This window comes from Leiobunum rupestre, chromosome 8, assembly GCF_980474605.1.
Source record: "Leiobunum rupestre chromosome 8, qqLeiRupe1.1.hap1, whole genome shotgun sequence".
Lineage (NCBI taxonomy): Eukaryota > Metazoa > Arthropoda > Arachnida > Opiliones > Sclerosomatidae > Leiobunum > Leiobunum rupestre.
Genome location: NC_143391.1, coordinates 18,325,873 through 18,347,597, shown reverse-complemented (window position 1 = coordinate 18,347,597; position 21,725 = coordinate 18,325,873). Strand labels below are relative to the sequence as shown.

Genomic DNA, 21,725 nt, shown 5'->3' with positions numbered 1-21,725 from the left:
TTCGGTACACCCTCAGCCTGGTAGGCAAGAGTTACGATAGTGACTGTATACACTCTTTTACGAAGTCAGCCATTTCAGTACAGGCCTAATTTAAATCGTACAGGCAAGGGCGCCTGCACGTGCTCATCAGCTCGAGACGTCGCGTGCACTTGACCGCGTGAAGCGGCCTTGCATGCACTATTTGAAATCAGACCTGTAATAAAATGGCAGCTCTCACAAATAAGGATATAAAAGAGTGTATAGCTTCATATAACTGATACTTTAGGTTCTGAAATTGTGATTTGTTACGTAACCAGCCTTCAGCCTAACCGCGTTTAATAATTTGTGAACGACCACCTAGTCTGAAGCTCAAAAAGGAACGCACACCTAAATACATTTTTGGCTCAACCAGAAGTTGGTAATTATGTTTTACAAACATGTGTCGGTATCTTCAGAGTGCTAAAAGCCTTTCCAGAATGAGCACTCATTTACCCAATTCCGTACCCAGTGACCGAAACTAAGTGGCGCTCTATTATTTCTTTTAAATTTAGGGTTGGTTTGGGGCGCCCAAGTGTACAGGGAGCTGTGCCGACTCTGAGCAGCTGAAGCGTAGGGCTAGCTAAAAGACCACGCAGACCTACAAATTTTAATAGCTTCCAGCGCTAGTCTCCTGAAATAAGGTAGGGAAAATATCAAATTAGAATTGGTCTATCACAATGTACGGAAGGGGAGGAGATAATTGAATTTATAGTTGCATTTTTAAAATGATTCTGTGTTCGTTTCAGTTGCGTATGGCTCTCGCTAGAGGAGCTCATGTAGTCAAAGTCGCTCGAGGGGCTAATCACTATCCGTAAGCGGTGTACTAAAGTGATTTCGAAATCTATTTCAGATTTAGCACTACCAAGGCTGTACTCGCTGTAATCGGTGTACAGATTTAAGGAAGTGGTTAGCCCTTCGAAGTCGCTTCTCAAAAAACTATCAGTAATTATTTCGACTAACTGACAACTTATGGAATTAATTAGAGACTTATGGTTGAACCTATTGAAATAAAAATAATTACTCCAATGGTCATTGGTTGTATAACGATTCAATGTACAGAAAATTTCAATAATAATCTCTGCCCATTTTCAACAGGAAAAAATATTTTTAATAATCTAGGATAACTTTCGATAAAAAAATCTATTGTAAATGGGTCATACTTCGCCGTTAACTTAATAAATATTCCATCCAATATTTAGCTCTTTTTTTTCCCTTATACCCTACAGCGGGCGTCCCTATCGTACAAACCCAACCAGCAAGTTATAAGCGTAGGTACGCGATGGCTTACCACCTAGGGTTAAAACAAAATTGTAGATATTCATTGGATTCCGAAGGTTAATTACCAAACACTTCATTCCTTCAAACGCCCCGAGATGAGAGATAGAGATCGACTCACCATCTTAATTCTTAGCCAAAACCTGGCTGGTTCTCACAGTGACGCGCGAGCAATCGCCACCAAATGCCACGACTTCAATCATTCTATATCTTAATCCGGAAAAAATATTGATAATGATTAGCGGAAAACTATAAAAAGGAACTTCGTCACCTCCGCCATTTTGCATCAGAGTAAGAATTTCGACACCTAGCAAAATATTTCGTAGAGAACAAACCATATTGGGGTCCGTTTCGAGAATGATTCGAACGCGTTTGACCTTGGCTCTTGCCATTGTCCTGGTTCAAGTCCTAGGATACCAACACGCTCACGGTAAGATATAATACCGGTGATACGTAAGAATCAATATAACAGAATGGGGATTGTTTCGCGCGTTATACAGGCGAGGACCTCAGCTCCCAGCAGACTCCCAAGATCGTATGTTACTTCAGCGCCTGGGCGTACTCTAGAGAGTCGCCCATGAACTATGACATCGACGATATACCGGTGGACAAATGCACTCACGTAATCTACTCTTTCGTTGGTCTAAACGACAAGACTTGGGAGCTGTTGAGTCTTGATCCGGACTACGATATCAAAAATGGTAAATTAAAACCCTTTTTACGGTTGTTTTAGACTGAATTAACGAAAATTCGTACGTGTAGGCGGTTACGAAAAATTCGTGGCCTTGAAAAAGAAGAACCCGGAACTGAAGGTGTTGCTAGCCGTCGGAGGATGGGCTGAGGGAGGCCAGAAATACTCGGACATGGTCAGTGTAAAGAGTCAACGAGATATCTTCGTCAAGAGTACCGTAGATTGGATGCTCAAGTACGGTTTCGACGGATTCGACTTGGATTGGGAATACCCCGGGGCTTCGGATCGACAAGGAAAGTTTGCCGACAAACCTAACTTCTTGAAGCTCGTTCAAGTAGGAGATACGAAACCAAAAATCAGAATCTCGAAAGGAGTAAAACTTTCAGGTTATTGATTCCAGGAACTGAGAGCCGCCTTCGACCCGCACAAGCTACTGCTAACCGCGGCCGTTCCTGTAGCCAAGTTCAGATTACAGGAAGGATACGAAGTAGAAGAACTTGGAAAGTGAGACGAGATTCAAGTATGGAGCCAATCTTATTGTAAACTATAATTAATATCGGTAATCTGTTAAGGCTATTGGACTATATTCACGCCATGACCTACGATTTGCGAGGAAATTGGGCAGGGTACGTATGCCACGTGTTAAAAAATATCTCTCGTCATAGCCGATGTTCTATTTTAAACTCGATCTTTATCTTTCGTGACACGCGATAAGTAAGAAGGCGAATGAAATAGAGACGAGATATCACGTATCGAATACGGCAATTAGAAAGCGGTGTAAAGTGCGAATTAAACTAATTTTATTCACTTTGTCATACTATAGATTCGCCGATGTTCATTCGCCTTTATACAAGAGACCCTTCGATCAGTGGGCTTACGAGAAACTCAACGTGGTAAGTGTTTTATTTCCAGAAACATACGCGAAAAACCCAACAGGTATGTATCTATCCTAACAGCACGATGGCTTGTTGCTCTGGGTCGAGATGGGAGCCCCGCGTCATAAGTTAATCTTAGGAGTGCCGTTCTACGGAAGAACCTACACTCTCGGAGACAAAAGCAACAATGGTCTCAGAGCGCCCATCAGGCAATGGGACACCGAAGGTGGTCTACCCGGTATTTACACAAATGCTAGTGGCTTCTTGGCTTATTACGAAGTAAGTATTGTTTGGAGCCATTGGACCAAAGGTCTTTCTCATTAAAAGTCTAACACTGTCGGATGCAGATTTGTCCCACAATTCAAAAGAAAGAATGGACTGAAAAGTACGACGATATTGGTATGTGTCCCTACGCTTACAAAGATGACCAATGGGTCGGCTATGAAGACGAAAAAAGTATCGGTATCAAGGTGAATCGGAATTTAGAAATACGCAATCGATTCGGGAGATAGCTTATTATCTTCATTGTAGATGGACTATATTAAAGAACACGGATATGGCGGAGGAATGGTGTGGGCCATCGACATGGACGATTTTGTGGGTGTTTGTGGACGCAAGAACGCCTTGTTGGAAGTAATGAACGAAAGGCTAAAAGGTTACGTGGTACCAACTCCAGATCCTAGCGCAACGACTGTCGGACCCACCAAACCATCCTGGCAGACCAGCGGAACCGCTTCCACTGGAAGCCCACGACCCACTCTGCCCCCCGGGGTGGTCGACTGCTCCAAGGGCGATTTTTTCGCGCACAAGGACGACTGCGCTAAGTACTACTGGTGCATTCGAGGAGTGCCCACCGAACAAGTGTGCATGAGCGGAACCATATTCGATCCCAGATCTAACATCTGCAATTGGCCCGCCAACGTCGACCGAGACTGTCCTCAAAAGTAGATAATAATTTTGTAAAACCAGCCCGAATAAAGATAATTAGAGGATATATTAGGAGTCAAATTATTTCAATAGCTTTTGATTTTTATTACAATTATGGCACTTGTGGCATCGAAAAATATTTTGACTGGTTTGACTAGAGTCAAAGGCGTAAAAAGCTCTGTTTATGTTGAACTCGGCATAAACGTGTATAGCGGAGTCCTAGTAGGAAAAAGGGCGGAACCACTTTACACAATCACTTTCTCATTATACTAATACAAAATATAGTATCAAATAATCTATATTTACAGATGCTTTAACGTTTAGTGTTTCGAAATAGTATGAAGGAATGAGTAGATTCCTCGTAAAATTATTGGCATAGAGAATCATCGTGTTATTGGTACGTTTAAAAGAGTCCTTTTCTTAAATCGTAGTGAACATCACTAAGCGATGATATTGGTCTCTTTCAACTGATCGATAATTTCGTCGGACATGCCAAGGACTTCAGTCAAGACCTCTCGGGTGTGTTCACCCAAATTGGGGGGTGGAAGACGAGGAACGTTACTGCCCCGGCTAAAGCCAACCGCGGGCCCTAAAAATGGGGGATAAAACAAGATTGTATTGTAGTATAGCTTCGAGTCATACTTAAATCAAAGCTTCAATATCTTTTTTGTTCAGTAAAACATAATATAAATTCGTATATTCAGATATAATAAGTATTAATTTAAACTTTTACGAGCTAAATGTCTAAAATACGAGTCTGTCTCTCAACAATTACTAAATGTCTAAAATACGAGTCTGTCTCTCAACAATTACTAAATGTCTAAAATACGAGTCTGTCTCTCAACAATTACTTAATGTCTAAAATACGAGTCTGTCTCTCAACAATTACTAAATGTCTAAAATACGAGTCTGTCTCTCAACAATTACTAAATGTCTAAAATACGAGTCTGTCTCTCATCAATTACTAAATGTCTAAAATACGAGTCTGTCTCTCAACAATTACTAAATGTCTAAAATACGAGTCTGTCTCTCAACAATTACTAAATGTCTAAAATACGAGTCTGTCTCTCAACAATTACTAAATGTCTAAAATACGAGTCTGTCTCTCAGCAATTACTAAATGTCTAAAATACGAGTCTGTCTCTCAACAATTACTAAATGTCTAAAATACGAGTCTGTCTCTCATCAATTACTAAATGTCTAAAATACGAGTCTGTCTCTCAACAATTACTAAATGTCTAAAATACGAGTCTGTCTCTCAACAATTACTAAATGTCTAAAATACGAGTCTGTCTCTCATCAATTACTAAATGTCTAAAATACGAGTCTGTCTCTCATCAATTACTAAATGTCTAAAATACGAGTCTGTCTCTCATCAATTACTAAATGTCTAAAATACGAGTCTGTCTCTCATCAATTACTAAATGTCTAAAATACGAGTCTGTCTCTCATCAATTACTAAATGTCTAAAATACGAGTCTGTCTCTCAACAATTACTAAATGTCTAAAATACGAGTCTGTCTCTCAACAATTACTAAATGTCTAAAATACGAGTCTGTCTCTCAACAATTACTAAATGTCTAAAATACGAGTCTGTCTCTCAACAATTACTAAATGTCTAAATAACGGCTCTGTCTCTCCATAGACTATGGTCTCTCAACAATTACAATTCTAAATTTGGGCAATTTTCGTTAAAATAGGCAAAAAAGCCTGTATAAGTGTTCAAATAGCGGAACACCGGCGTTCAGGGAGAAGCCCAACTTCTAATTTGTGAGGGGATGGAAATTAGAATATTTTTAATTAAACTGTCCACAAACCAGTAACTTTGACGGGTCCGTTGAATGGATGGTTCATTTCCACAACCATTTTATTATGTAATACCTGAAGAGGAAAAAAAATTAAAAATACCCAAAATCAGATGAGCGTAATAAGAAGGAAGAAAACGCACTTGCGGATCGGCGAAAACCTCTTGCATGGAGTTGATGGGGCCGTAGGGAATTCCGCTCCCTTCGAAGATCGACAGCCAGTGAGCGGTAGGTTTCTGTCGGAATCGATTGCTGATTTCAGCGATCAAAGGAACACGGTGGGCAACTCTATCTTGGTTCGTGCGGTAATCACTATTCTCAATCAAATGCTCCATGTCGAGTAGCTATCGAGCATTTTTTTTAAAGATCAGTGAGTTCACTAACTAAACTGGCGATTATCTCGATTCTTACTTTGCAAAGAGTAACAAAATTATTGTCGGTACCAGCGGCGACTGTGATATAACCATCGGCGGTTTTGTAGGCCTGATACGGCACGATACTCTCGTGGGCCGTGCCCCACCGTTTCGCCTCTTTCCCGGCGTTCAGATAATTCGACGCCAAGTTCACCAACAAAGACACTTGCGTCGAGAGTAAATCGCAGCTGATTTTCTGACCCAGGCCAGTCGCCTGCCTTTGTAACAAGGCGGCCATGATAGCTCCGTGCGCGTACAGGCCCGTGGCCAAATCCGTCATAGCCACTCCGATCTTGCAGGGTTCCCCTTGCTCGGGCCCGGTTATGTGCATCAAACCGCCGACGGAAGCGGCTATAACGTCATATCCAGCGCGTTTCTGGTAGGGGCCCGTTTGCCCGAAACCTATGGAAACGGGTTAAAGACTATTTTGAGCGAGAAGCGTTTGCTTAATATCGGATTTTTTTGCACCCTTACCAGTAATTGAACACTGAATTAATCTGGGATTTATTTTTGAGAGCGCTTTGTAGCCCAGACCAGCCTCGTTTAGTGTTCCTGGAATGTAGTTCTCCACCAAGATGTCGCTTTTGGCCACCAACTGAAGTCAGGCAACATATCATGTAAATCGAAATAGTTTAGTTTCTATCAAATTCCTAGCCAACGAATATAATTCATATACCTTTTGTATGATTCGTTTACCCTCGGGTTTTTTGAAGTCAATCATGACGCTCTTTTCGTAATATAATAATAACATAAGTATCATCAGGAAACTATACAAGAATACACTTGAAATGTCTAAAGAAGACTATGGTGACCCTGTTGATTCTCATAGAAACGGGTGTGGTTTACGCTCGCGAAGTGCTAAGCTAAACTCGGCTCATAGTCGACATTAAGCCTCGTCACTCATCTTCTTCGCTCTTTTTAAACCATCCAAATACGTAATTTAATTTACGTGGAACAGTGGAACTAGAGCAATTTCGTGAATTCTACAAGATATTCAGTGAGAGCTAATTGGGGTTCCTTAAATTCATTTTATGGTAAGTTTATTTTCAGAGTGAGTGTCCTTTATTCTCTTCCCGCAACGACGACAGCCAGTCAATGAATAAGAAAAAATGCGCTACGTCCTTACATTCGATCCTCGCATTCAACGCAGTTTAAGCCCCGGCCGTTTCTCGAGCCGCTTTCGGGGCAAGTCTCCAATGGATCCTTAGACATTCCAAGTGTACGCGTGTATAGTTTCCGGGTAACATAATAATACATAGGTATGACACTTCCTATTCTTCCAAGGTAATTTTTTTAATGACAGTCTGTTTCGATGAACATATAAATAATGAGGTTCTTGAAATTATTTTAGATAAAAGGGGGCGCTGCACAACATTAGGGGAGTGAATCTGCCTTTTAGTTTGTGTAAGCCGCGCAAGACATCTCTCTCGTGGCCCCTATCGATATTGGCATGTAAAAGCAAAGGATGATGTCCCCTTAAGTTGCGCAGCTCCCCCTTTTATCTAAAATCTTTTCAAGAACCTCATTAAGAAGTGACAAATGATTTCCAGAACTTTGCGGCTTTAATGTTGAATTACTGAATCGGAATATAAGAATAAAAAACAACTTAATTTCTATAAATAGGTATTACGGAATTTGAGACTTGAACGCGTTTTTCTTAGTATTAATTGTCATCAAACTGACCTGGCAGTAATTTTTGGGAATGCCGAATTTCCTGTCTTATAACACACTATCTTTAATCGTTTTGTGTCATGCTTGGTACTCTTATGTTACTTATGATAGTAATAATAATGATTAAGCGAACAATCGTAACGTCGTTAATCGATATCGTTTCAACGAATACGCACTTTCTTGTTCCTGTTGACGGATAAGAAATAGCAGCTTTCCCTTCCTTTGAAAGGAGGACCCCATTGGCGGGTTTCATCGCCCAAACCTGCCGTAAACGACAAAACGACGTAATGTAATTCACCATTATTCCAGAAAATGAACCTTTACCGGGTTTTTCAACTTTGATCACTTCCGCTCCCAAATCGCCCAAAATCATAGTGCAAAATGGCCCTGCTAATATTCTGCGTTTAAAATCGAATCAAAGTTAAAAACGGGGATTAATTTTGAAGTTTGAAAACGGTAAACAAACCTTGTCAAATCCAAAATCCGAATTCCGCTTAACGGCCCGGGTCCTTCGGTTACCTTGTCCTCCCCCACTTACCCAAAACAAAACGTAATATCGAGTATATAAAAAGTCAAATTTAAATTTCGCGCGCGATTTTCCGTTTTCGCTATTAAGTCGACGCAAAGAGAAAAATCTACTACTATTATCGTAGTTTTCATACTACAACAACGTAACGGAAATCACGTGATAGGCACTTTATTAAACGCGACTCCATAGCGACAAGAGGTTATATATCCTTTTTAAAAAAAGTGGTCCTTTTCGTCGACAAAAAAACACATACCTGTTTCTCGGGACGAAGCCCATCTCGTGGATAAATAATTGGCCGTTTTTCGCGTCGCCAAAAGGAAACTTTCGGAGCGACCGCGGATTTCGGCGATTTTTTTGAAAGACAGAAGAGGCCTACGAGTACTGTTCGCCATTTTTTCTCCCTCTCGACAAAATATAATCAGAGGATTATAACGCTGGTGCGCTGGGAGGGCGAAAAAGCCAAATAAACGAAATCGCGCTGTTACAATAATCCGCGAAGGAGGAGTGAGCTACGGGCAATGCCTAAAGTCTCCGAACCAACGATTCGGCATTTATCTCTTTCTCTTCACAATAACCTCTAATCTAAGAGTTTTTTTTTGACATTGGCTGAAAAGTTTCCCGCTTTTTTTCTGCGCGGCTGAATATGGTTACGGGGGAAGCGTATCACCCGTTTTAGGGAATTTTGTCCAAAGGGGGAAGGTTGCCAATATCTCGATGGAATAGATACTGATCGGAGCTTTGTCACAGAAGCAGTGTCGGAGACAAGGGGGGAGAGGGCTCAGACTATGTAAAGCTTCAGTGGGCCTCGATAAATATAGTACAGTCAAACCTACTTCCAAGGCGAACGGTTTTGACACGGAAACCACCCCCCACCCCTTGCCTACGCCACTGCGTTAAAGTAAACAATCCGGAATCAACCTTATGAGTTTTTTCGCTCTGACGAGTGAGAAGCCTTGAAGATAGTGTTTTTCAAATTTCAAGTACAACTTGTTAAATTAACGTATTTTAAACTGGTAAAAGTTTTACAGACGCATTTCTTAGGTTCAATATACATATACGGGTTAATAATAGTTTTTTTTACAAGATAACGAAACGCTACTGTCGTCTTTAAAAGTTTTATTTTGAAATAGACGATTTGCCTTTTTATCTAATTTAGAACATATGACGATAAACAATTTTTAAGATGTTTTTGAAGGTCTCGCGGAAGCCATTGGCCTCGAAAGAAAGGCGGAGGTAGAAGAGGGGTGCATTTCAGGCACGAATTAATCCGCGGTGGTGGAGAAGGAAAGAGGTCTAGACTCTAGGAAATAGCAACCCACTTCGACGCGGAAGTACCGGTTAACGTTCTCCAAAAGAAAAGTTATTAGTTCTGAGGTAGGACATCCCATAGGCTGGATAACGTGTATCCTTCTTTTATTCTTTCAATGGCCAATCCCAACTCTTCGTTGTAAACCGGAAGTCGGTCTTGGGTGTGACCTCCGTCCGCGAAATAAGTCTGCAAGAAATCACGTTGAAATAAGTGATAATTTTCCATGGGTTTTTTGGCTCGGGTTCATACCGATATGGCGTCGCAATGGTCATCCGTTTGAACTATCTCCACGTCCTCTTCCACTTTTGTAATGGGAGTTACTTCGGGGTTAAAGGTCACCGTTTGCTAATAATGTGAAATATTTTTGTATAAGAATATCACCCAGTAACGGAGGGTGGAGATTTTTACTTTGTTTTCGATATAGAATTCGACTCCGAAAACGGGGTTGACGCTGTGCACTTTGAAGAGGCTCGACAATTCTTTGTACGTCTCCTGTAGTTTATCCTGGGGATCTATTTTGAACCCCAAAATAAAACCGCCACTCTAAAGACAAAGAGAGAGATCAGGAGTCACCAATCGGAAATAAACATATCTTAAAGATTACATTTTCGGAAGTTTCCACTACGAGAGCCGTACCGAATTTCGATTCCCTAATTTTGATGCTAACCTTTAATAGACGCGAAAACAAATTTTGAATACAAAAACGCAGTCATTTAAGTAATGAAAAACTGTCCTTACAATTTGGACGTAAGGTAAGCTAATGTTGAAAAGTTCGTTCATATTAGCGTGCCATACTAAACGAACGTTAGTAATGAAAAAGGTACCGAGATTTCCCTAGAAATTTGGAGATTATATTCAGAGATGTTAATTATAATCATGTATTTAACGAAATGCGACCAACCTGGTCGCTAGAAAGATTCCAAACTCCGTTGATTTTACTATAAATTTGCTCCTGGGGTAAAACCTTTAAGAGTCGGTTTTGAACAATAGCACCCCTGAGTTTTAAATCGCGATAGAGTCGGCTCGAGTTGTACGCTCTACAAATGAGTTTAACAAATTATGCAAATTTTGATCGTCCAGCTGATTAAGAAAATAACGTATTTAGACCTACTTGTAAACGCTAATCACCGATGTTATTAGTCTAGGATTGCCCGGAATCTGTAAAGGCAAATTTGCTTTTTATGCTGAAATCTAAATACACTGTCAAAGACCAGTCCCCCGGAAACTGGTAAAAAACAAATGAGTTTACTTAAGCCTACGAGTACGGAAGACCCGAGACGACGCTAAAACAAGATCAGGAGCCCTTAAAAAGTCAAGCCTAGGGCTGCTGAAATTAGTTAAAGCAGGGTTCGTACAGAACCTGGATATCCTGGATAACCTGGATAAGTCAGGGATATGTAAAATTGAGGGAAAATGTCAGGGATAAGTCAGGGACTTAAATAAATTCGTAGAAAGTCAGGGATAAGTCAGGAATAAGTCAGGGATTTTAGTTAGTCAACCGAACCCAGCATTAACAAAGAAATTTTGACCTAAAATAATCAAAAAATATCCAAAAATATAACCAAAAAGGTCAGGGATATTGGCAAAAATTGGTCAGGGATATCCTGGAAAAGTCAGGGATTTTATATCAGAAATTTTCGTCCGAACCCTGGTTAAAGGAACACACCGGCGTTTGAATTTAACCAGTTATGATTGGTCGTATCTGGTACCACGTGGTAAATCCGGGCCAAATTTTTTCAAACACCCTTTAGTACGTCACTGAGTTTACCTAGCCAAGCAACAGGTCTAAAAGATTAAATTTAACATACCAAATTTGTAAATATGAATTCGAATCTGGTATGATTAGCTTTGGTCAGTAGATATAAGGCTTCCGTTAAGCCCCTGAGTTTCTGTAAACGATTGAAATGCGAGACTTTACAAATTTATATAATTAAGACGTAAAAAGATCTTACGGAATGTACTGTTCTTGTAGATATACTAGTAATGCAATTCAAACCAACGGCTAAGCAACGAATTAAAAACATTAGCGTCAGTTAAAACTTCGGGGATCATTTTTCAATAAATCTCACATAAACTAACGCGTGGTTTGGTTTGAGATTGCCACATGAGGCGCAGATTTGTGATAAAGAATTTGCCTAAAATAATGAGTATTTAAATAATAATCGCAAATAAACCACTCAATTTATTTTACCTTTATCTCCATTATTTCCCTTCGTATCTTCGACGGAATCTAGCCTATCAATTAATGTTTCACCAGTTTTAAGTTTCAAATTTCTGCGAATATAAACAAACGGATGTAGAACCGCATTTCGCGATTACATGAAGTATTACGATTAAAATGCAAATACGAACGAAAGCGGAGGATCGAATCTAATTTCTTTGTCTTGCCAGAGAGGTTCTAATTTAGTTGACATATTTATTTTCAATTCTACACTTTATTTAAAAAAAATTAAACCCGACGTATAGAGAGGCAATCCGGGGATAACTGAAAATAAAACGCGAAGTTTATACGATCGCCATCTTTGTTTTGGGAAACGCGGTTGCTACGGCAACGAAATAAATACATTGATAAAATGAATGTTTGTAAAAAAAGTTAACAAATGTTTATTTCAATAAATAACAATAAAATACATTGCTTAACAAATGTATACATTTCATAAGACCAAAATGATTCGAAAAAGCTATACAAGTTTTTACGCATTTTTACTTATTTTAGTTATTAACGAGTAGATCTTGATCATAAAAATATCACAGGCATTTTTCAGTTTTTTCTCAGAACTGTATGTAAATATCACAGTAAATTTACACGCGAAAGTTGAAAATTGTAAATTTTATTATGTTACGTATGATATAAGTGTAAAATGGTTAATCTGTTTCTCATTTGTAAATCGTCACTTGTACCAAAAAAATCAAAGGATCCACGTTTACATTGTCTACTTTAAAGTGTACCAGTTTCGGCTGTTGAACGGGGTTTACGCGCAAATACTTACCTCTGGTGGCTGTAGGACATAGTGAGGGGTTTCAAAACATTATAGGCCTGCTAATCTCTCCCCCCCCCCCCCCACCCCACCGAATCGACTAAATACTTACATTATTCGTCTTATTAGACACTAAAAACCCTTCAAAAATTCAACAGACTGAACTATAATAACCCATCCTATAATAGAGACTTGGCACTCCGTAGCTTTAGCCTTTGGCCATGGCCGCCATTGTGGTCATATTTTCTCCCCACGATAAAAACTATTGAAGAAAAAACTGTGACGTAGCACTGCCAAGTCCCTATTAACATCTATGCCTCATTCCCGTCCTTCATCAATATATACAGTATTAGAAGTTCAGTTTAAAACTAAATTTCAAGCAGACAGCAGAACTGTTTTAAGAAAAAACAACTACATCATAGAACAAAAACCACTAAAAATGACAAATCCAATTCTTAGCTGTAAGCTATTAAGATTATAAATTAGGATAGACGAACTTTGTCCTAGACCAGTAGTTTTTAATGGGGACTTGCCAGCGTGACGTCACGCCGTACCTTTGGCTATGGCCGCCATGCTAGGTAGGTTTTTTTTTCAATTGGAAAAAGCATTGGTGACGTATTATCTACGTCATGCTGCCAGTCTCTATTACATATATTTGTTAATTCGGTTAGGAGAAACGTTTTCGCGTTAAAAAGTTTTAAAATTAATTAAATTACCCTTAAATATTTATTTTTACTATATTTTCATTTACGAATTATTTGTACTCCAACTACGTTTTTTGCGTACATGTACAGGCCCTATTTTATCATTTCAACCACTAACGGCGTGTCACTGATTTATTTCCTTAATTAATATCAGAAATTAGTTTTAACATCTGACATTAATTTTTGTAACCCCAAGTCTGTTGATATTTTGAAGTCCAAAGAGTAAATCACAAAATAAATGTCTTTAAGATTAAACCTTGACTAATTGGGTTTGCTTTGCGATTATACTGGACCATTCATAATGTGTACAAACTATTTTGTATAAATAACAACAAGAAATAGATGACTCCCTTGATCAGGGATACCCTTCAATTTTATAATTAGTTCCTAAATAAGTAGCATCATAATGACCTTTCCTATACATTGTTAGAACATGGGGGTGAATTTCTGATTTAGTAATAAGTAATATAGCGTAAGTAACATAGAACTACGTATGACACGTCTTATTCTCCCAACGTTATTTTTAAATACAGTCTGTTTCGCCAATGACAACATAAATCATAACGTCGATAAAGACTGACAACATTGTTACTAGTCTTTGGAACGTGTTGGATCTGCCCAGGGTCATGCAGGGGGGCGGGGGGGGGGGCAGAGGAAATTCCCAGAAGCCCGGCTTTTAGGAGCCCATCGGCTTGCCCTTCACCAAGGATCCTTGCCTTCACCAGCATCTTCCCCCATTGAAAATTTCAGTTAGAAGGGTCCGCGATGACATAATTTTCCCCGGGGCCTGAAATGTTTCTGCACGGCCCGGGAACTGCCAGGTAAACATGTCGGCAAAATATCCTCGTCAACCTTTTTACGGGCTTATTGAACATTGAAAAACTTTCCTAGGTAAACAATAACTCTTACATTAGTAAAATAACGATGAATTATTGAGTCCTAACATAAAATTCACCATTTTAAAGTGTCGTTTCTGAAGGTAATTTAACAATTTGACACCTAAAAGCATTTTCGCTTGTATTTATGGTCATCAGAAACTTCCTAACTGACTGATATCGTGTCATAGCTATATCTATATTACTTATGGTATATTAATACTATTCAATTCTCTAAACTCTACTAATTGATTACTCTCCTTCCTGAAATATAAAAGCTTAACGAGAAATAAACAAGTGTATTAATGAGTAGCTTTCAAAAGTATAAACTAAAGAATTTCTTAATATAAGAAATTGACGGGCTAAAAAATGAAGTTCAGTTAACGTTAAAATGTGTCACTATAATTTGAGCTGCAAAAAAATTGGTAGTCAGAAAAACTGCATTTGATTGATGAATGGTAAGGGTTTTTAGAAACATAATGTTCTTTCTAGCATGCTTAAGGATAGCGCTTGTCACAAAATGTTAAAATAAGAGAAAGTGATACCAGAAGCGCTACAGATAATTTTGAAACTGTTAAAAGGCCAACTTCATCAGCAATTATACTAAACTCATATTCCTTGACTAAGTTGACCAATTACAGTTTCTAAGCTAGCTGGAGACTATAGGATATTATTTTATAATGTTTCAATGATCAAAACATAAATTGTATCATTTTTTGAATTAATTAGGCTAGCAAGTTTTGCATATTTATAATTTGCGGTATGTATTTAGACCGCACGGGACCTGGACACCTCCATATAGGCCCCTATGATCTAATTTACTTCATCAAATTCCCAATTATTTAACTCTATTAAATAATGACACTTAGATTTGGGCATCTTTTTACCCACACATGTTTCACTACACTCTAAATCCTTGGCCGCTTAAAGTTTTCCTTCTTGGTTTCTTTGGCACAACATCAATCTCATTGATTGCCAGACAAACAAACAAATTATCTGTGAAAACTGGGGCACATTTGTGTCCACACTTGATTTATATTCAATAATAACAAACTCCACTTAATTAATATTCACCAACAATAAGTCATCTCAATTAATTGCCTTTTAAATTACCTTAGTTTTGGCTATCAAACGATAATAAATATGCAAAAAAAGCTATATTCAATAAAATGTCGAACAACAAATTACTTTGAGCATTAATAAAATATTATTTAAGTATAGAATTTCTAAACCACAACTCTTGAGTACTATGCTATCTTGATTAAATAAAGCGAATGTAAAATTTCATATTATATATGTCAGTTTATTGAACATTTGTTCACTATCATAAATTACTCAAGAGTTAAGCTTTTAGAGATTCGTAATTAGATTAATTTTGGGGGAAAGTGGGGGAAAATGTTAAATTACACAAATATCTAGAATTGTCATCAATTCTTTCAACACCAAAAATAAAAGATTACACAATACACGTTAAATATTTCTATAGTGGTAAAATAGGTATTCTATAATTTTATGTACCCTTCAATATTGTAAAAAGCAAATTTCAATTAACTTTTGACATTGAAATGTACCATTGTAAAATGAAATATAAGGCTAACATTATATTACCCAGTTTTGTCTACACAATAAAAAGCCACTTCTTTTAATTGAGATTCAATGTATTTCCACCCCAAAAACTAGTTCATTTTGAGTAGTTTTACCTTTATAAGGTATACCTTATATATTTAATTTTAGCACTAATATTTTACATGGAGACAATATGTAGATTATAATTAAGAAAAGCGAAATGTTAAATATCCCACAGCTTTATAATGGCGTTTCTAAAAGTTTCGTAAAAAATATTTCACTTCCAGAAAAATAAAAACTAGAAAAGTTAATTGTACAGAGATTTAATAAATAATCTCTTTTACCCCTCTTAAAACAATTCATTTTGTAAAAAATAGTGAAACATTCACTAGATTAAAAATTAATGATATTAAAAAGCCAAAGTTCGAATTATGAAAAAATTTATGAGTATTTAAGAACTAAACACAAAACTATTTTAATTATGTTAAAAACTTCAAAAGCCAATGAAGAGTACTTTGGCGCTTCCCTTCCTTAGTTCTAGTTCCAGTGATTTTTTTTTTATTAAAATTAATTTTCCTCTCCCCTAGTACTTAAAGTAATTTGGACATTTTTAAATTTAATAGTTAATTAAAACTTAATAGAGTGAACCCCAGCAGACAAATTTTGGTTTGAGCATAACGAGCTTTAGGTCATGACTTTATAACTCTTCAAATCACCAAACAATTGCTTGATTTATAAGCAGAAAAAATAAGTTTTGGGGATTAATGTTAAATCAACGACGTTCTACTGGAACTAAAAATTGCTTTAAATTAAATCAATGTAAAAATCACTAGAAAAATTAAAAAACTAAGAAACCTCTCATTTAAAAGCTGTGGAATACTAATTTTTTTTTATATTAGACAAATATATTTATAGCTTGCTATAATGAGTAGTCACCATTAACATGAACAGATATGTAAGAGAGAAAAATTATAAGAGATCTAGGTGAACTTGAACGCCAGTGTTTGAAGCGCGAGTCTTTTCTATCATAGTCAAGAACCAAGGTAGGGTACTGTCCCGCTTTCCTCCTCCATCCCCAAAACTTCATCAAAGGTAAAAACTTACGCCTCTTCAACCCAATCTATAACAGGAACTCAAGACACTTGAGGTGAAACCATAGAAACTTGAATCATTGACAAATCAAGCATGTGTCTTTGATATTTCTTTTGAAATTGAGTGGCATGTTGGGCTTGCTTGAAAGTGACATAAGCTTTACCATCTTTTAACAGTTTAATCATCTGGAGAAGTAATTTATTTTTTTTAACAAGTGGAAAAGCAACAGCTTGTAAAAAACTCGTACCTCCACTGCGCCAATGCCTTGAGTTAACTGTCTTAGTTGGTTTTCAGTTGTAGTTGCGGATAGATTATTTATCAAGACAGAACGCTCCTATTATAAAAAAAACTAAAAATTTAATATTTTGCGTACTAATAAAACCATGGTTTTAGGTTTAAGCGTAATTTATTTATTTACATAATAAGCTATATTGAATAATGATACAGAACTTGAACATTAGTACATAAAAATGCTGAGCTAAATGAAAAGTTTGTAAAACTTAAGAGTTTGTTTTACCATATAGCACTAACAAAATCTATACATAAGGATGTACTAACGAAAATTTCACCATGGCAGAATAATGTTGCGTAAAGTGGTACCAACCCATGAACTCACTTGGCTTTGAGGTGGTCTGACAATTCTGTTGCTAGAGTGAGTTTCAGCTTCTGGCAACTGAACTCTTCTATTACTACTATTATCCAGTTGCTGTTTCGGGGGACTAGTGCCAACAATAACTTGTCTATTTGGTGGTAGCTTAACTGGGGGTCCCTTTCCAAGCATTTTTAGACGTGGATTCCCTGTTACAAGTTAAAGCAAAGATGAATAAAATTAATTAGAACATTTTTGGGTACAAACTTACCACTTTGAATAACTCGTGGATTTGTCTGTCTAACATTTGTATTTTTAATCAAAGTAACTGGATTTCTTACAACATGAGTAGGGGCTCTAAAAGAAGCTCCCGTGGCTGGATTTAAATTTGGAATGGGAAAACGAGGGCCACCCGTAAAATTTTGGATTGTTCTGGGAAAGAATTGTTTCGTTTGAGCCCGTCCTCTTCCTCTCATAACGTTTTGGTTTGAGACTAACACCTAAAATACCATTAATTATTCATAAGAATGAAATCCAATCTATAAACGCAAATTTACCTGCTGTTTGCCCGGCTGACTGGCTCGTCGCACAACTACAACTTTTTTCTTGACAATAATATTGGGAGATGCTTGCGTACTCTGAATGGGATTTTTCGGTACCATTTGCGTAGTTTTTGGAACTGTTTTTTTGGGTACTGTTGCATCAGCAACTGTGTTTGAAGTACTTTGAGCATTTTGATCTCGATTAACTCTGTCCTTTAATTCTTTCAAGCGTTGAGCTGCCATTTGCCTTCTTCGCTCTTCTTTTTTTCTAAGATTTTCTTCTCGAATTCGCTTCTGTTCCTGGAGTTTAAGCCTCAACTCCTTCGTTTCCGCATCCTATTTAACACCAGGTAAAATTAAATGAAGAAAATGAAATTCTCATAAAATAATACCTCATCTTCTGGGGGTAATACTTCTTTTCCAGGAGGCAGTGGTTTTGGTAGGGTTTCGGTAATTGGGACTTCTTTAATATTTTTTGACTTTAAAAATACATAAATATAAAAATATGCATAAACTAGATTTAAATAGATGATATATAAAATTGTCAATATTAACCAGAGTGCGAAGTTCTGTTCTTGGTTGTTTGGGTGACGTTGCAACTATAAAGGGCGTTTGCTCATTTACATTTAACGGCCTTTTATTAATTGGTCTTCTCTGTACAAAGCCCCGCTTCAGACCTCTAGATGTTTGTCCGTGAAATGTTGCATGTTGAGTAGGTACAATCTGATGATTTTGAGGTATTGGAGCATTAGAATAGCTTGATTTTCCCCACTCATGATTGTCAAAACTTTTGTACAAATTTGTTTGGTTTTCTCTTGGCTGAAATACAATAAAGAATTTAAAATAACCTGAAAAGGAAACAAAGTAGCAAAATATTACTTGGGTATAGTTATCAATGGGGTAATTCTCGTAGGTTTGGTGATAATTATTAAAATTGGTAGGTGGAGGATCTTGATGTTCCAGTCTGGGCAATGGAGGAGGTCGATAGTTGAATTCAGTATTACGAGGCATACCCGTATGTTGAAGGCGAAAATGATGTTGAGGATGGGGCTAATACGCAAAATTATTCATTTGTAAAAAATGCGATTGGAGTCATCACATTAAGAAAAGTGAAAGAACATACTGGCGCTGGAAACTGCGGAACATTCGAAAAATGATGAGGATCTTGAAAACGATGCGGAGGTGGGGTGGGATGATGACCAAAAGGAGGGTCTTGATGATGATGAGGCGGTGCTGGGCCTCTATATTGATGCTCATATGTAGGTGGATGAGTGGGATTTGGCATATGTTGATTGGAAGGAGGGGGGAGGCCCATGTGATGAATTGGTTGTTGATGGGGAGGAGGAGGAGGATGATTCCACGAATCTTGATGATTGGGAGGATGATGGTGGTGAAAGGAACTAGCAGTAGAATGTTGGGGTCTTTGCAAATGCGGGTGAGGTATCCTAGGATGTGGTGGTGAAACATGATGGTTGAAATTTGCATGATGAAATGGATGATGAGGTTGATGGTGGTCGTGATGATGATATGGCTGGGGAAGAGGTGGAGGTTGGGATGAAGCAGGTGGTAGGTGATGGTGATATTCATGAGCGGGAGCATCCTGCGGGGAAAAAAAGGAAAATTACCTATCATCAAATTTATATACAAATGCCTTTAATAGTAAAAACTAACGTAATGTCTATAGTTTTGGTCTTGATTGTAAGATTGTTCATATTGTTGAGGAGGAATTTGACTAGGTGGGAAACTGGTACGTCCAACATCTGATTGAGTAGAAACTTCAACTGGTTGTTGACTTTCATAAGATCTGACTGATGGATTAAAGAATATTACTATAGTTTCTCTTAAAAATAAAATTATTGAAATTATTATATTGATAATTACTTTGTTGGGGTGAACTTTGAGGGGGAGATGGTCTAGGGCCACGGAAGTGGGGATTTATCAAAATTTTCCTGGGAGTGAGCGGTGTGGGTGGTGCTGTATTAGATTGACTTGATAAATTTTGGTTTTCCAGGATGGTGTTAATATCCTGTTGTTGGAAATTTTGGGGTGGTGGAAGGCGAGTAGCTCCATGAACCACCCCTACTTGGTCTTTTGGTCTACTCTGAGGCTGAAAGATTTTGTAACAGCTGAAACATTTTAAAATGCAAATACTTAAAAATTATTAAAGAGGCGAAAACCTAATACCTGTGGCATTACGCTTAATGAAGGCGGTTTATTATTTGAAAGTCTTTGAATCCCAGAAATAACTCCCCTTTGGTTCATTCTCCAGTTACCTCTTTTTCTGTCTTTTTGCCTATTCATAAATTCTGCTGCTTTAACTTCCTCTTCTTCTAAGACAACAGAATCTACACAAGCTAAAATAGTAAAAAACATGGCCAAATGCAAAAGTTAAGTTTACATTTACCTAAACTATCAGGGATGTCACGGGTACTTCTTTTGCTAGAATTAATTGTCACAATATTACGCCTCTCGGTTCTAAAGCGATTTCTTTGCTCCTCTTCATCATCTTCATCATCATCTTCCTCAGCCTCATCAAAAACATTCAAAGGGTTAATATTTATGGAATCATCCAACATGCCATGATCGTTACAACTCGTTCCAGAATTTGTAAAATCACTTGTCTCAGTCTTATTATTTTCTTCAGTTTCGGACTAAAAGCGTAAAAAATCACTCTAGATTGTATGCAAAATCTAATGATATGACAAATAAAGTTAACATACTTGCGACAAAAAATCGGAAGTATTTATTCGAGTTCCCAATTCAATAACGTCTTCCGACTCGACTAGTTCTACTTGTTCTCCATCCTGAAGTTCTATTGGGTTACCTTCTTCATCAACGTACTCAATTTGATCATCTGAAAGAAAGTTAAAAATTATTGCAAAATTTTAAACATTTAATTAAATGTATATCAAGTTATACCTTGAGCTTCCTCCAAGAAATCATCTTCTGCCTCACTGAAATGAAGCAGCTCTTCCTCAGCGGCATTATCTAAATCATCAAACAAATCCTCTTCCTAAGCGCAAAGTTTTATATAAAAACTGTTAATATTGAAATAAAATGTATTTATTATAATTTTTCACCTTTGCATCCTCAGTCAGAAATTCATCATCCATTCTGAATTAATAGAATGTTCACACTGAGACGTGACAGTTAGACTAGGTACAGTAAGCCTGGCTGTCACATTATGTTTATATTTGTCATTAACCCCAAAGGCCCAAGGTAGGAACCCACCATTTATTATAAATTCGCAATGACCAAAATAGGTAAAGAGCCCATAGAAAATTGACTTAAATAAATGTTTAATGCTTATTAACTAACATAGCGGCCCAAATTTACGTCTTGCATTTTTGTCATGGTGTATTTTTGCAATGACCCTAGTTTAAGGAGTAGCCGATTAAACTTGATAATGGTAACTCCCGTATGAAATGTAAATAAAAATTGGCTCACTGTTTTTTAGTTGTGGACATTTAGTTTTCCATAGATTTTAAATGTTTACACTTGTAAAATGTATTAAATAATTTATATAACAATGCAATCTGAAATAATTATGGTTCTTACACCACCTTGGCTCCAAGAACCAATTTCTTTTTACTCATGACAAATGATGATCACAATCAGAATTACATTATTTTTTTTAAATAGAATGGTGTCACTCAGAAGCCTTAGACACCAAACCAAACAAAACCAACCATGAAAAAAAGTTAAATAAGCTTGACAAAATATGAAGGTAGCAAAAAGAAGTAGACCAATTGCTTTTTTAAAATACAGGAATTAAAAACTTCACGAGAGTTCTCATAGATCTGAGATCAGGGGAGAAAATGTCAGCGATTTCGGGAACGTACTTCCTCCAATCACAGAACGTATTT

The 21,725-nt window shown here is 37.4% G+C and overlaps 4 protein-coding genes across 6 annotated transcripts; 1 reads left to right on the top strand and 3 right to left on the bottom strand.

The window, feature by feature from the left end:
- The first annotated feature begins 1,563 nt into the window (after positions 1 to 1,563).
- Positions 1,564 to 3,853, top strand: LOC149932577 (endochitinase-like). The gene is made up of 9 exons (XM_090157040.1): positions 1,564 to 1,723; positions 1,794 to 1,994; positions 2,056 to 2,318; positions 2,385 to 2,488; positions 2,557 to 2,610; positions 2,808 to 2,877; positions 2,941 to 3,138; positions 3,207 to 3,329; positions 3,391 to 3,853. The coding sequence occupies exons 1-9, from the start codon at positions 1,651 to 1,653 to the stop codon at positions 3,805 to 3,807; spliced, it is 1,503 nt and encodes a 500-aa protein (XP_090013166.1). The 5' UTR covers positions 1,564 to 1,650; the 3' UTR covers positions 3,808 to 3,853.
- Positions 3,854 to 3,867: 14 nt separating this feature from the next.
- On the bottom strand, positions 3,868 to 8,784 carry LOC149932576 (succinyl-CoA:glutarate CoA-transferase). Its single transcript, XM_090157041.1, has 10 exons — positions 8,458 to 8,784; positions 8,142 to 8,208; positions 8,000 to 8,073; positions 7,852 to 7,937; positions 6,681 to 6,731; positions 6,479 to 6,599; positions 6,003 to 6,406; positions 5,735 to 5,935; positions 5,604 to 5,667; positions 3,868 to 4,375 (listed from the first exon to the last, which is right to left on the bottom strand). Exons 1-10 carry the CDS (start codon positions 8,594 to 8,596, stop codon positions 4,227 to 4,229), a joined length of 1,356 nt encoding a protein of 451 aa, XP_090013167.1. The 5' UTR covers positions 8,597 to 8,784; the 3' UTR covers positions 3,868 to 4,226.
- Positions 8,785 to 9,303: 519 nt separating this feature from the next.
- BBS5 (Bardet-Biedl syndrome 5 protein) lies at positions 9,304 to 11,956 on the bottom strand. The gene is made up of 12 exons (XM_090155370.1): positions 11,866 to 11,956; positions 11,705 to 11,787; positions 11,583 to 11,648; positions 11,466 to 11,515; positions 11,322 to 11,402; positions 10,625 to 10,671; positions 10,415 to 10,550; positions 10,252 to 10,347; positions 10,118 to 10,180; positions 9,922 to 10,056; positions 9,763 to 9,858; positions 9,304 to 9,699 (listed from the first exon to the last, which is right to left on the bottom strand). Exons 1-12 carry the CDS (start codon positions 11,925 to 11,927, stop codon positions 9,568 to 9,570), a joined length of 1,047 nt encoding a protein of 348 aa, XP_090011496.1. The 5' UTR covers positions 11,928 to 11,956; the 3' UTR covers positions 9,304 to 9,567.
- A 2,518-nt stretch (positions 11,957 to 14,474) lies between these two features.
- On the bottom strand, positions 14,475 to 21,428 carry LOC149932574 (uncharacterized). 3 transcript variants are annotated; one of them, XM_090155960.1, is made up of 17 exons: positions 21,307 to 21,428; positions 20,940 to 21,029; positions 20,779 to 20,872; positions 20,580 to 20,713; positions 20,264 to 20,510; positions 20,044 to 20,204; positions 19,741 to 19,966; positions 19,531 to 19,667; positions 18,983 to 19,459; positions 18,739 to 18,909; positions 18,415 to 18,678; positions 18,252 to 18,338; positions 17,875 to 18,195; positions 17,589 to 17,817; positions 17,333 to 17,526; positions 16,976 to 17,062; positions 14,475 to 16,913 (listed from the first exon to the last, which is right to left on the bottom strand). In XM_090155960.1, the coding sequence occupies exons 2-17, from the start codon at positions 20,970 to 20,972 to the stop codon at positions 16,770 to 16,772; spliced, it is 3,006 nt and encodes a 1,001-aa protein (XP_090012086.1). In that variant the 5' UTR covers positions 20,973 to 21,029; positions 21,307 to 21,428; the 3' UTR covers positions 14,475 to 16,769. The 3 variants fall into 3 exon arrangements, with proteins under 3 accessions (XP_090012086.1, XP_090012084.1, XP_090012085.1); XM_090155958.1 differs by having other exon boundaries at positions 20,940 to 20,973; XM_090155959.1 differs by having other exon boundaries at positions 14,476 to 16,913; positions 17,345 to 17,526; positions 20,940 to 20,973.
- Between the last annotated feature and the right edge of the window lie 297 nt (positions 21,429 to 21,725).

Excerpts from the sequence above, each read along its gene's own strand:
- LOC149932577 (XM_090157040.1), top strand. The coding sequence starts at position 1,651 with ATGATTCGAACGCGTTTGACCTTGGCTCTTGCCATTGTCCTGGTTCAA. Across the intron at positions 1,724-1,793 it reads AGGATACCAACACGCTCACG|GCGAGGACCTCAGCTCCCAG; the intron begins GTAAGATATAAT and ends CGCGTTATACAG. Across the intron at positions 2,489-2,556 it reads GAAGTAGAAGAACTTGGAAA|GCTATTGGACTATATTCACG; the intron begins GTGAGACGAGAT and ends TAATCTGTTAAG.
- LOC149932576 (XM_090157041.1), bottom strand. The coding sequence starts at position 8,596 with ATGGCGAACAGTACTCGTAGGCCTCTTCTGTCTTTCAAAAAAATCGCC. Across the intron at positions 8,074-8,141 it reads CGGATTTTGGATTTGACAAG|AATATTAGCAGGGCCATTTT; the intron begins GTTTGTTTACCG and ends TTTTAAACGCAG. Across the intron at positions 6,600-6,680 it reads GTAAACGAATCATACAAAAG|TTGGTGGCCAAAAGCGACAT; the intron begins GTATATGAATTA and ends GCCTGACTTCAG.
- BBS5 (XM_090155370.1), bottom strand. The coding sequence starts at position 11,927 with ATGTCAACTAAATTAGAACCTCTCTGGCAAGACAAAGAAATTAGATTC. Across the intron at positions 11,649-11,704 it reads GGGAAATAATGGAGATAAAG|GCAAATTCTTTATCACAAAT; the intron begins GTAAAATAAATT and ends TCATTATTTTAG. Across the intron at positions 10,057-10,117 it reads TAGTGGAAACTTCCGAAAAT|AGTGGCGGTTTTATTTTGGG; the intron begins GTAATCTTTAAG and ends CTTTGTCTTTAG.
- LOC149932574 (XM_090155958.1), bottom strand. The coding sequence starts at position 21,326 with ATGTCCACAACTAAAAAACA. Across the intron at positions 20,873-20,939 it reads TTCTGACTGAGGATGCAAAG|GAAGAGGATTTGTTTGATGA; the intron begins GTGAAAAATTAT and ends CTTTGCGCTTAG. Across the intron at positions 20,714-20,778 it reads TTTCTTGGAGGAAGCTCAAG|ATGATCAAATTGAGTACGTT; the intron begins GTATAACTTGAT and ends ACTTTCTTTCAG.